General features: G+C 40.8%; 1 protein-coding gene across 1 annotated transcript in view; it reads right to left on the minus strand.

Annotated features, from left to right (window-relative positions):
• The window catches only part of ano2b (anoctamin 2b), a 57,600-nt gene that overhangs the window by 25,952 nt on the left and 17,338 nt on the right, over positions 1-14,310 (minus strand). The window contains exons 7-14 of the mRNA XM_085376635.1: positions 14,010-14,065; positions 11,879-11,926; positions 11,127-11,191; positions 9,442-9,576; positions 8,689-8,849; positions 6,239-6,321; positions 5,850-5,939; positions 4,421-4,504 (exon numbers count right to left, since the gene is read on the minus strand). Of these exons, the coding sequence (XP_085232761.1) occupies positions 4,421-4,504; positions 5,850-5,939; positions 6,239-6,321; positions 8,689-8,849; positions 9,442-9,576; positions 11,127-11,191; positions 11,879-11,926; positions 14,010-14,065 (722 nt within the window). The remainder of the gene's footprint in view (positions 1-4,420; positions 4,505-5,849; positions 5,940-6,238; positions 6,322-8,688; positions 8,850-9,441; positions 9,577-11,126; positions 11,192-11,878; positions 11,927-14,009; positions 14,066-14,310) is intronic.

Below are 14,310 nucleotides of genomic sequence, written 5' to 3' on the forward strand. Positions count from 1 at the left end.
AAAAAAAAAAAAAAAAAAAAAAGACACAAGTCATTTTAAAAACCCAATTCTAATAAAGTTTTAGTTAAAAATGAGAATTTGCTAAGTAATAAGTAAGATTAAAAGTTAAAACAGAGACTGACTTTTTATAGCTCTCTGGCATTCTGGATTAGACTCCACCTGACTGGTTCTCCATTGCTGTGTTTCAAAAGTTCAGCTAGTAATTTGTTTAAAAAAATGACCTACAAAAGGACAATTCATGGCAGAAATCCAAGAAACCATTAACACCAAAAATATTTAAAAGAAACAATCTTTCAGCAAAAACCAAAAATAATCAAAATAAAGCCATACCATCTTCTCTTAAGGTTCTCACTTCTCCTCCCCCTTTTCCAGACTCTTAGCCTGGTTCAAGTGCTGAAGGAAAATTTGATCACACCAGGACTCGTGACAAATTTCCAATCTGCTAGAGACAGAAGAGCAAAACAAGATTTAAATGAAATGTAAAATAAGGCTGCATTAAACTGCAACAAGTTATCATCAGTAGTTTCTACTTTTCACAGACACTACCACTTCTATTATTAAATAGTACTATGTATGCAAAACTATTACTGCTACCAAGTATAAATTCTTCATATTAACCTTTTTTAAAAGACTATTACTAGAATAATAAAACGTGTTAGCACTTGAATGTGACGTGGGCACTATGTGCATACTTGTCAGTTTAGATCAGATTAGATTAAGTGTGTAAATCAACTTGTGCGTTCTACTTTGTTTTTACATGGTAACCAGCAACAGATGTCTACACTGTGTTCAGACAACAAACCAACTCATTTAATTAACTTACCGGATGGTTTTGGCAAGCTTCTTGAAAAAGACCTCGTTGAGTCTTCTAAACTTGTGAACGCTGGAAAGTGTGTTTGTTTGCACTCAGAGTGCGGTGTTGAGAAATGACAAACAGGTTTCATCCTGATTACAACTGACGAAATACATTTGATTTAAAAATACACAATTTCGCTAACATTTTTCTTTCTCATTATTCTGTTGGAACAAAGTCGTTAGCCTTTCAAACGGAGGGCCTTTTGTCTTAACTGAACATGCACATATTAAATATAAAAACTTTAATGGAAATGAAAGTGTTACATGGAACACAATGTGCTTTTCTGCTCAAGTCCATTATTCAGATTTATGCAGTCTCTCACTTATAACGTCTATGCAGTGAGCAGTGTATAAAAGAACCAGAAACGAAATCAGCAACTTGTTTTTAATCTGTACATTTATCATCATTTTGAGAATCGCGCCTTTTGGACATGAGCCTTCATTTCAAACATAATAAATGCTTTTCTTCTAAAATACTAACTAAATACTAACCCCACGTTTGCCTACTGGTGGTGGTCAGAGAGCCCGGTGGCGCCAGTGTCCGGCAGCCTCGCCTCTGTCAGTGCACCCCAGGGCAGCTGTGGCTACAATGTAGCTTGCCATCGCCAGTGTGTGAATGTGTGTGTGAATGGGTGGATGACTGAATGTAGTGTAAAGCGTTTTGGGGTCCTTAGGGACTGAGTAAAGCGCTATACAAATGCAGGCCATTTACCATTCTTGCTCTCTCACTCTCACCCTGAAGCCTCTACATACACAAAGTGTATACAAAAAGACCTTCAGAGTGTGATGGCCATCCTGACCAAGAGAAAGAAAAAGGTAGGTCAGACTTTATATTTAGCTTGTAATGCCCACTGAGGAAAGACCAACAAAGCCTTTGCATTTGTGACAGACTTGGCTCTTAAATTGCTCCTTTTTTCAATTTCACTTTCAGTTCGTACTCCAGTTCCCCTTTTGAAGTACGTATTGCTGCACTCACTATGGATAGACTGCAAAACACTACTTCATTGGAGCAACTCAAATATTCAAGCACAGAGTATTGTGGACCAGAATCACTAAAAACCATGCTGGCTTGATTTCTGCAAAATGTAAGCAGATGCAGAAAAACACTGTATTTAATATATTAAGCAGTGGGGAACTATTCTGGTATACTACATGGCTGTTTTAGCAAATAAATGTTTACATTTGCTTAAATGTTAAGAATGATGTTATACATATAGTACCATTTCACCATTTTCAGGCACATCTAATGCAATGTAAGTGTCTAAGACAGAGCTGGCTTCCCTTTAGGATTCTGGGCTTTAAAACATGTGACCCTCTCTCTTTTTTTAGTTTGTCTTGTATTATTAGCACTAACATGCCCTGTAGTTCAAAAACTGATTTGAAACATTGTGACAGTGATTTGTCCGTCACTGAAGATTAGCCACTGATGTAGTTACGGCACTTTTACTGTCAGTTTGCAAATGTAAGCATGCAGCCTGAGCTCTGTACTTAAAGTAGCCAAAATGAATGCTCAACTTGATTTACCCAACATTTATAAGTGCTTAGTATGCCGAAGGCATATTGCTTTAAAATAACAGGACCAACGTAGAAGACTCAAAAACCAAAGACCCATTTTACTCACGTATATGTTCATATAATCTTTTGATTTGATCCTACAGCACATTCAGGTAACAATGGTTCAAGTGTGTGAGAGGGAGTTGTGTGTCGCCATAGTGACGGTCACTAATCTTACCCCTGGCTTCCTGCCCAGCATGCATCACTCCCACTCAGCCCGCCCTCCCTCAGTTTCTTTCCATCCCTCTACTTCTCCAAGTCGGCTTATTTGTGTTGTGCATCTTTTTGTCATATAAATTTGTGTTTTAAGTCTCACACTCTGTCATTTCTGCATTCACAGAATTCCATCCGCGTCTTGATGTCAGTGGCTTCCATCTCCTCCTTCAGCCAGCTTATTATCCCAGCAGGGTACCTGATCAGAGCTAGGTGTTGATAGCCTAGACTTTGTTTTTGCCATTCAGCTGACTCCCCAGGACTTGCCTGAACCTCTGCAGGTACTTGGTGTTTGCAGCTTTCATAGTGGCCTCTTCATGGTTCCCATTTGCCTGTGGGATCCCCAGGTACTTGTAGCTGTTTGTTTGTTTGTTTTTTTGACAGTAGACCTAACCACAATTAACTTGTCATACAAGAAAAGGTGTAACAAACAGTATGTCTCCGTTGAGTCCATTAATGTCATGTGGTACACCTGCGATGAGGAAAAAGCCCACAGAGATAAAGGTTGCAAAGAAGGATTAGCAGCTCACCCAATTCATAAGGGGGTCCTGTTAACTGTCTAGCAACAAGGTTTGTAGAAAAGAAATCCTTTAGATCCAACAAATCATTTTACCTTTGCTGTGTTATAAAGAATGTTCCTTTTTTAAAGACTATATTGGAAGGATTTCTTAACATTAATTAGCTTAACTACCTGGGAAAACAGTACTACAGTGCTTTGGTTGAGAACTATTTTCAGACCTGGATTAATACTTCTTTGATTAGTGTGTAAAGCGTGTGTTTAGCCTGTTTAATGACAAGGCAGTTTGAGAAAGGAAAGACATGCACGAACTCATCCAGGGTGGAATAGAACCAGGCCGCACATGGGTCACCTACCAGCACCCAAGTTGAGCCAGATTTCATTCCATTCTGAGAAAAAAGCAAAAATCATACACTACTATCTGAATTTTTCCCAGAGCACATGTTCTACAGGGTGACGTGGGCAGTGGAATGCAGGGTAATTTTGTGTGTCATGCCCTTCACTTGTACCATCATTCCCACCAAGCTGCAAAGCGCAATCTTTTCCCTCCCTACTTTCTGTGTTTCTGTTTTCTGCCTGCTTGATTGCAGGATGTGATGAGCGGGGGAAGTCAGACTGCCAGCTGCTTGTCATCATCCTGCTCTGCAATAAATACCTAGATCCAACACTTTGACTGTGAAAACATTGTATACACAACTGCCAGATCATGCAGTCTCTGTTAGTTTATTGCCCACTCATGTATTCGCATTTACCAACACCTGTTCTTCTCTGTCTGCAGCATTCATCTGCCTAAGCCCCTTCTTATCTTTCTCAGTTCTGAGCTCTCTGTTCTCTGAACTTCTCATACAGCAGTCCTTAGCTGCATTGGTGCCCTGGCCCTGCCTATTGCTTCAACCTCATCGTGACCTCCATTCAAACCCAACTCTCTCCCACCAACAATGAGCATTTTTTTTTTTTTTAAATACGCAATCTTCCTGTTCCTGCTCATATCTGTGCTCTGCTTTCGGGTTCATCAACTAGCCCAACTATATGGGCAATTTTAACTCCTGCTGTGGTCATCACATACCTGGATTGATATATTTAAAAGGGGTATGCTAGAAAACATACAAAGAAATACCTGTGAAGTGGAAACGGTAGCACCCTGAGGATGGGACAGGAAGAGAAGAACAGACAGCAGCCTGCAGGAGGGGAAAGAAAGGATAGGGAAAGCAAGGTGGGAGCAGGAGGGAAAAGAAAAGGACAGGTGGTAGAAGAGGACAGGGGAAGGAGAGGAGGGGTTACCGGTATTCCTGCAGACATGGCTGACAGTAGTTTTTGTCTCCATCTGTCCTTCCCTGTCACTGTCCCGTCCTCCTGCTTTGCTGGCTGAAAGACAGGGGGGGACAAGTTACAGACACACAGACAGACAGACAAATACACAGACAGACACAGACAGACAGACACACCCACTATCACTCAAAAGCTTGGAGGATGTTTTTCTCTTTGCACATAAAGCATATTTGTTTATATAAAATATAACATATTTATTTAAGTCACATCGATTTACAACAATTCTATTAATTATGAATCACACCTCCTTTTTAATGGACCATCTGTGTAGGTGTACAGAGGCACACTTTCAGCAACAAGCATTCCTGTACTCCACATTATATTACCTAATACAAGTTTGTTAAAAGTCAAAAAATAAAAAATAAAAAAACAAAAAAAACATGAAGGACCTAAAGACTCTGATAAAGTCAGGTTTGGGTACCAAACTCTGTACTTTTTAGGGTACTGACTGAATTATCTACTGAAAACCAACTCACACTAAATCATTCGGTGCCAAATTTTAGGTAAGCGTAAGAAAGAGCATGACTATTACTAACTATCACTCAAGTTAACCAAAAGATCTCTCAGGTGTGGTTACGCTTTCAAAAAATAAAAATAAAAATTGCGCAACGATTGCTCTCTGTAACATTTGCAGAGGAAAATGAAGGGAAAAAAAATGGCAACACATCAAATCTGAGGAAACACCTGGTCAAACACAAAGTGCATTGGCTCTGAAGAGTGTCCCATATTTGATTGGCTGAAAGCCACCGAAGGACCTGCAGCTAACTTTCGCAAGTCTTTCGCCAACGTATAAGAAGTTGAACCCATTGATGGTGAGGAATCTTTAAGTGGCACACTAACAGCTCTATCAATTTCTTCATTGTGGTTATGGGTCAGGAGATAGAGTGGTTCATCCACTAATCAGAAGGTTGGGTGGGTTCCTGGCTGCTCCAGCCTGCATGCCAAAGTATCTGTGGGCAAGATACTAAATCCTGAGTTGCAACTACAGTATATATGATCAGCTCCCAGGAAGATCTTTTAAATTTTTCTATTTTTCTTCCCTAATCAATTTTGGGATGGTGTAATGATGATCCTGTGTCATGTGAACCAGTTCCCTGCTTCCCTCTGGCAGCAGCAGGCAGCCATCTGTTACCACTGCAAAAGTATGTGGGCCAACAGGACTCAGTGTGATTGACCTGGTTTACACAGAGAATCTAGATCACTCCCAGTCATGAGATAATCTTGGACATGTTGAAAACCAGCTGGGTGAAAGGAAATATATTTCCTTCATATTTGTATTATGTATACAGATCACTGAATTTAAAAAACATGACTTGTTACCATAACACGTTCCTATAGTAAGCACTTTAATAGTATAGCTTTGTTTTCTTTGCCTTCCTACCTCATTCTTTTTCTTCTTCTTTTTCTTATTGTTCTGCTTCTTCTGTCTTTTCTGCAGGAGGACGGTCTCATATCTTGGCCTGGGGTGTTCCTGAAAGAAAACAGGAGTGAGAAGGAGTTAGGTTCTGGACATTCTGACTCTCATGTGGGCATCTATGTGTATGCCACATGTACATTCCAGGCTAGTGTGGGATTAGCATTAGATGATAATGCATTTAGTGCCAATGTTAAGTGTCACTGCAGGAGGAGGTAGTGTGGCCACACGCAGATTGTAGGAGTGAAACTGGTTAAGAAAAAAGAAAAAACCTCTGCCAATCTGAATGTTCAGAAATTTTTCTGCTAATTTTGTAGGTTTGATGCGTTTATGTTTGCACTTTAAAAAGCATTTACCTCATCCTCCTCAATGCCTGTCAAGTCCCAGCTGAAGCTCAGACTGATCTGACGTCGCTTCCACTGTTCCAGAAATAGCACCGCTGCACAATCACACAAACGAGGAACTTTAATAAAGGTTACAGTATCGTAAATCTCCAATTGCAAGTTTCCAACTGCATCATATGACTTAAAAGTTGACCCTAAGTTTTTATTTTAGAGTTGACTAAACTACTTCTTTTTCAATTGATTCAACGACATAGAGGGCAAGCAAGAAAGCAAGAGAGAAATAATGCATTTGTCCCCTAATTGCTCTTTGACAGTGACTTGGTGTAATTTAAATTTACAGCTGCCCAACCTGAGCTGTTCCTATGACTTATTTGTAACATATATACTCATTTCTAATCGTGTCCATTCTGGTCATTGCCAATGAAGGATTTAACATCTTCCACCTCCCATCTTGCCTTTGTACCAGTCTCCAAACCAGACATCATAGTAACTCTCACTACTGTCCTGCAAACCTTTGCTTTCACACTTGCTGCTATCAACAAAATCACCTATTCACCTCTCTCATGTGCTGTATGTTGCTTTGGATAGCTGCCAACAGATGTTTAACTCATCTATCTTCAAAACATCTGCTGAGTGCAGCTTCACTCTTACACCCGTCACCCTCTCTTTCACACAAACTTATTCTGTCTTGTTTCCAGGGACTTGTCCTTTTCTCTCCACTGTATACCTCCACCTCTCCTGGCTCTCTTCCACCTGCTTCCTACTCTCACTACAGATCTTAATGTCATCTGTGAAAATGATACCCCACAGAGACTCCTGCCTGACCTCATTAATCAGCCTGTCCATTACTAGTGCAAACAAGAAGCCGATCCCTGATTAATCCCACTCAAAGCTCAGACATATGTCAATCCTACCACATACCTCACAGCTGTCTTACCATCTTCATACATGTCATCTACCAGCACTCTCACTCTATCACTCCTTCCTCATACAGTACAACAGTTCCGCACTTGGCACCCTCTCATATGCTTTATCTAGACCATCAAAGACACAGTGCAGCTCCTTCTGACAGTCTATACTTTTCCATCAACACCCAAACATCATGCTGAGAAAGAACTACAGATGTGAAGCCACACTGCTGCTCATTGATTGTCACCTCTCTTCTTAACCTAGCTTCAGCAACTCTTTCCCACAGCTTCATGGTGTGGCTCGTTAACTTTATCCCTCTGTATCTACTATGGCAGCGGTCCCCAACCCCCGGGCCACGGACCAGTACCGGTCCGTGAGTCGTTTGGTATCCGGCTGCGAGAGTTGAGGCTCGGGTGTGAAATTTATGGTTCTCAGGGTTTTTATTGTTTTTTTTTTTTATTGTTTTTATCGTTAACTCAGTTTCCCTGGGTCTTTTCCCATGTGTTATGCATAAATCTTTTTTTTGGTACAGTTACCGGTTTTATTTTGTTGTATTTATCTGCAACACCTTAGAGGCCAGTCTGTGAAAATATTGTTGGGCATTAAACCAGTGCATGGCGCAAGAAACGTTGGGGATTGCTGTACTATAGCTCTGCACATCAGCCATTTCTTCTCCATTCCTCAGTCATGCTCTCACTCTCCAAGATTGTGTCTGGTTAAAAGTCCCACTGCCCTCTCTCCTACACATCTTTATACCACCTGAACCATCCACCTTTCTAATCTTCATCCTCTTCATAGCCGTCCTCACTTCCTCCTTACTAATCTTCTGCACTTCTTAATACACCATTTATCCTCCTCTGTCATGTTCTTTACATTCATGAGCTCCCCAAAGTACTCCTTCCATCTTCTCAGCATACTCTATTCAGTCATTAATAGAATTCCATCTCTATCCTTAACCACTCTAACCTGCTGCTCCTTCCTTAGTGTTCAGTCTCATGTAATTTTATACAGATTCTCTCAGGACATAAAATTCAGGTCATAAGATACAGTCCCAATCAAAAGTTTAGGACCACATGCCTTTAAAAGGCCAAATCTGTGCAAAAATGTGGATTGTGCGCTGCTAGAGACCCTGCTTATGCAGTTCAGCAACCCGACCCCGTTCAAAAAGGGAACATTTTGCCTTTGCCATCAGAACACCATGACAGTATGACTACCGGACAGAAAATGACAATGAATCCACATTTTGCACAGATTTGGCCTTTTAAAGGCATGTGGTCCTAAACCTTTGATCAGCCGTAAAACAGTCTGTTTCAGTTTAAGCATTGTTTTCAATAAATTGCATGCTCAAAAAAAATGTTTTGTCTCACTCCCATTTCTTCTTGTTGCATGTTGAAGCTCTACTTAGAACCTTGTTAAGATCCAACCATGCCAAATATGTTATTTGCCATTTTTCAAGTGGTCTTAAACTTTTGATCAGGACTGTATCTCTGAGCATTTTCATAACCAGCCCACCTGTCATCTCGGTATGCATATGCAAAAACACATAACCTTACCCCATAGAGACATGAAGATGGCAAAGAAGACAGTGGCAGGGTTATCAAAGAGGTGTGAAGCTTTGGCGGTTCCACAGGCAGTGCTGAGATGCCAGAAGTCACATGCTCGGTCACACAGAGGACACATGGTGAAATTGAGACGCTGGTCACACATCTCCAGACTGAAGAAGAGGGGGAAAAAATATCAAATCTAGAGTGCCCACCATTATATAACACGTGGTGTAGTGTTAATGTTTATGACTATAAGATTAACTGAGGCTCTATATTTCTGTCTGTGGATTCACTCTCAGCTAAAAAGGCGCATGGATCTTTGGGTCTGTTACATTTAACCACAATAAATGAATGGAACTTTTAACACATAACCACAACACAAGCTTTTCTACTTTGACCCTATTCATACTTGGTGTAGGCTGAATTATCAGCCTTCCACTTCATCACACACACACACACACACACACACACACACACACACACAGCCAGCTGAGCCTTTTGTGCGCCACCCACACAACCCTGACTAAAGCCAGATACAGCAGGTATCTGGGCAATCCCTGTCTAGTAAATGTGTGTATGGGCATATGTGCATGCAATGGCAGGAACAAATCCTTATTTTCTGCATTATGCTAGAATCCGTATTTTAGGGAACATCTCATTCCATAACCACTTTTTACAGTGTGGGATTGTACAATGATTTTCTCTCTCAAATGAAACTGCAACAGTAAAACTAGAGATTTTTGCAGTGGATTTCTAATGTACCTTGGTATATTAGTGTCCATTGTCGCCACTCCATAGCCAAACACAATGATACCCACTATGGAAGCTGGTACAAGCAGCTGGGTGTACACGCCGAGCCATGCAAAGTAAAGGCCGATCTTCTCACCAAAGTACTTCCTGTGGGTAAGGAATAATGCAGTTCATGGTTAGGGCACAGCAGACGGAATTAGTATGTAAAACAGGTGTAAGGATCCTGATGCTGTGTTTGACCCCAAAATAGATTAAGAGGGCTAATGCTCTTATTATTTAGGGTGTTTCCTACCTCTGCAAAGCCTTTAATAGTTGCTTCTTAAAGACTGGTGTACAAATTCTGCCTGAGCAAGATCTAAAGACTCCAACATGGACTTAATTAACCTTAACAATGGATAAATCTGTGCTACTTACTGCAGAGTAATCAAAATAGTATAATTAGTTACACTATTTAGTTATACTATTTAGAAGTACAAATCAACAGAATATATAGTAAATAGCAGCATCAAGTTTTTATGATTGTCAGAGGTTTATTACCACAAAGCAAATGTGTCCACATGTAATGAGATAAGCAACATTCTTCATTCTGTGTAATTTTGCTGAGTCAATAATTGTGTCAGTACATAGTATTTTAGCCCTCAGCCTACTCTATTGGGTGTTCTATTGGATTTAGGTCAGGCGAGTACGGGGGTCATTGAATGGTATCAGTTTCTTCATATTCAAGCAACTGCCTGCATTCTCTCACCATATGAAGCCGAGCACTAGGTGAAACCCGTCAGTGTAGGGTCTGACGGCAGGCCGAAGGATTTCATCCCCATATCTACTGGCAGTCAGGGTGCCAACACCCAGCATGTCGAGGTCTGTGGATATTCCTCCATGGATATATGCCTCCCCAGACCATCACCGACCCACCACCAAACAGGGCATACTAAATGAGCTTGCATGCAGCATTACATTCTCCACAGCTTCTACAAACCCACGACTGTCACAGGTGCTCGGGGTGAACCTGCTCTCATTTATGAGAAGCACAGGGTGCAAGTAGTGGACCTGCTATGACTGGTGTTCTATGGTAAATGTCAAATGGGCTCCACAGTGCCAGGTAGTGAGCACAAGGGACATCGGGCCTTCAGGCCACCTGTATGAAGTCTGCTGGAGGTCATTTTGTAGCTCTGGTAGTGCTCATCCTGTTCCTCCTTGAGCACATACCAGTCCTGCTAATGGGTACAGCCCTGTCCAGCTCTCCTAGAGTAACTTCTGTGCTCCTAAAATCTCCTCTATGTTCCTGAGTCTGTCAATATTGGGTCAGGCTGAGATATAAAATTTGCAGTTGAAACAAATATAAATTCTTGATTTGTCAGTCTTACAAGGTGGTTTGGCTAGTAAGGAATCATTCATGACCAGTATACACATGGTGACTAGTAACGCCAAAGAACAAATGGGCATGTGAATATCTTAAGAACCATTTCACTAGCTGGCCGACATTCTTATTTTAGGTTTGACAGCATTTTTTAGTAGATAAAGGTGAATGGCATAAACATGAATTGAGCTGCTGTTTGGGGAAGGGCTCTGAGGGGACTGGCGGCGGCTCCCGTGCCTGGCAGGTCCCCATGTACATCTTTCACTAATCATGTATGGCAGAGTCATATTAAATTAAAAGAAAAACGGAGGTCTTCGTGTTGATGCTGTGGTTACTTTACCTGACTAGATCAATGGGTTGGTACTTGTAAAAGGCTGAGTATCTAGCCCACTCTTCATGCAGAACCTGACAGACAAGACAAAGCAATAGAGAGAAAGGGAGAGGGAGAGAGAGAGAGAGAGGGAGAGAGAGAGGGGGAGAGAGAGAGAGAGAGAGTGTGGGCGTATTTTGTCATGTTGTAAGTTGAAAATGATTCTCAGAGGTAGAGCTCATCTGTAGGCAGTAACATTCTGATTGGCCGAATTAAACCTCAGTGGATGAAGCCAACAAGCTGCAGTATAAGTAACATTATCCTGCAGCCAAGTGAAATGCAGTAAGAGAGGAGGAAAACCGCATTATGAAGCCTGGTGCTCCTCGTGCTTAAAAGATAAAAATCTAACAAGGTATGTGGTTGAACTAGAACATGTTACAAAAACTGGAGTAAACACAAGGATAAAGACTAATCCTCTCAATTTTCACATTTCAATTTTCTATTAATATTTTGCTTTGAAATTTGAGTCGGATCCTGTTTTTTTGCACTTTGAGAGTTTTGTAAACACGTTAGACAGATGTTGGAAGAAAATCAAATTAAATATGAGATGAGGATGGCAAACTAAAGCTCAGTTGTTCAGAAAAGTGGAGGTCCCTTTTTGAGTTGCTGGGAGTTAACATGTTTTGGACAGCTGACTTGACTGAGACTGAGTTTTCATAGCTGTACCACATCACTTAAAGGAACAAAGGGGGTGACAGGAATGAAAGGCTGAGTCAACGCACCTGTCTGTCGTTCCTCTCCTCCAGGTGTCCGATGACCTTGTAGTCACCCTGAGCAGTGAGAAGAGAGGATGAAAAGCATGAGTGCACACAGGCGCACGACAACAGGCAGCACAGTGCACTTGTGGAAAACATGTAGAAATACAGAAATTAAAAACACTCGAAATACAGTATTTGAAGTTGTTAAGAGCAGATAATGTGGTAAGAGGAGGTTGTCTGAAGTGTTAATATCAATCAAGTTAGATGTCAGAGTTATTGTCAGTTTTATAGCTGGTTAAACCACGGGGCCATGCCAGTGTACATCTTTAATTTAGAGCCAAAGACTTTTCAGAAACTGAAATTATCATTTTAGGTCAGAGAAGGCATGATAGACTCCAATTTGTTCATTTAAATGGATTTTTCTACACACTAAGGTTAAATATGGAGATCCACAGGGTTCTATGCTGGACCAATTCTATTACACATGCTTCCCTTAGGCAGCATAATTAGACATACATTTTCATTTCTATGCAGATGAAACTCAGGGGATCTATGAAAGTAAATGATACACACCAATTAGCTAAGCTGCAGGAATGTCTTAAAGAAAAAGACTGGATAACCTCTAATTTACTGCTTCTAAAATCAGATCAAACTGGGGTTATTCGACTCACTCCTAAGGATCTTAGAAATCTGATGGCTGCTTGGCCTCATTACCTTGGCTTCCAGTATCACCGTAAGGAATCTATTATATTAAACAAATATTTAGGACTTCTTTCTTCCATCTGTGCAATCTCTTAAAAAATAGAAATATCCTGTCTAAGAGTGATGCTGAAAAACTATTCCATGCATTTATTTGTTCTAGGAAAAATGATCCAAAGTGCTGCAGCAAGAGTACTGACAGGGACTACAAACAGCTTTTTTCCACCATACTGGTTCCTCTTCAATCACTGTTAAAGCTGGGATTATATTTAAAATCCTTGTCCTCACAAACAAGGTCTTAAATAATCAGGCCCCAGTAGAGCACTTAGCTCTCAGATTTCCTTCTGGTTCCTAAGATATTTAAAAAGTGGAATGACAGGCAGAGTCTTCAGCATTCAGGCCCCTCTTCTGTGGAACCAGCTCCCAGCTTGAACTTAAAAGCAGAGAGAGTGTCTTCTAAGTTCAGGCTTAAAACTTTCCCTCTTGTTAAAGCTTAGCTGGGGCTGGATCAGGTGATCCTGAATTTAGTGTAACTAAACACTACAATAGACATGGCTTGCTGGGGCTTTCCATGATTCACTTAGCATTTCTTTCTCACTCACTTGTTTTTGCCTCAGCATTTAATTATCAGATATTCGATTCTGGCTCTCTTCCTCAGTACATGTTTTGTCCAATTTCCTTCCACTCACCCTCAACCTGTCACAGCAGATAGCTGCCCCTCCCTTAGCCTGGTTCTGCTGAAGGTTTCTTCCTGTTAAAGGGGAGTTCTTCCTTCCCACTTCTTGATGCATGTTCAATCATCCAGGTAAGTAAATCTCCAAAAGTTGATTCTGTTCATCTGGACGTAGCGTTTTGTGGAAGAAACGTTTCATCACTCATCCAAGTGACTTCTTCAGACTCAGCTGACTGCAGACTGAAGAAGTCACTTGGATGAGTGACGAAACGTTTCTTCCACAAAACGCTACGTCCGGATGAACAGAATCAACTTTTGGAGACTTCCTTCCCACCGTCGCAAAGTGCTAGCTTAAAGGGGGTCATATGTTTTTGGGCTTTTTTCTCTGTCATTGTAGGGTCTTTACAATACAAAGTGCTTTGAAGCGACTGTTGTTGTCGTCATTTGGTGCTGTATAAATAAAACTGAATTGAATTATCACTCACAAAATATAATTAGATAATCAAAAATTAACACAGAACAGTAATTCTTCCTTATATTTCAATTTTCAATTTCAATTTTATTTATATAGCGCCAAATCACAACATAAGTCGCCTCAAGGCCCAATTATGTATTATATGTACCCGTTAATTTCAAAACTTGAGAAATTCCTGCACTAGTCAGTATTTTGCTACGTCATTTGTCAGAGTGTAAGATTTCTACTCCAAGAATGTTTCCACTCACTGAAAATTGAAATCTAGTACACATTAAAACCATCAGCGTCTCAGGGGACTTTGCACTTACATCGTGAAGAGGGAAGGCAGCGTCATACACGCCTTTAGCTATCAATGTGCTGATGCCTGAAAGAGAGAGAGCAGAGACGTGAGACAACCCCAAGAGAGTTTGAGTGTCATTTATGAGGGGTTTCCTTTTCCTGCTAAGCATCGTGAACTGCATCCTCTGAAAAGACGACAGTTTTTACTTGCATTGAAAGGCAAGTGAGGTTTCAACCAGAAACTCAAACAGCTGGCTGGGCTTTTAAAAAAATAAGTGTTTGAGGCACTTACAAAGAGGTGTGTAAGCACATTTTTTACTGAAAAAGAAT

The sequence above is a fragment of the Diplotaxodon limnothrissa genome, linkage group LG17 (assembly GCF_057381915.1).
Source record: "Diplotaxodon limnothrissa isolate DT_005_m linkage group LG17, D_limnothrissa_male_GT1.1, whole genome shotgun sequence".
Lineage (NCBI taxonomy): Eukaryota > Metazoa > Chordata > Actinopteri > Cichliformes > Cichlidae > Diplotaxodon > Diplotaxodon limnothrissa.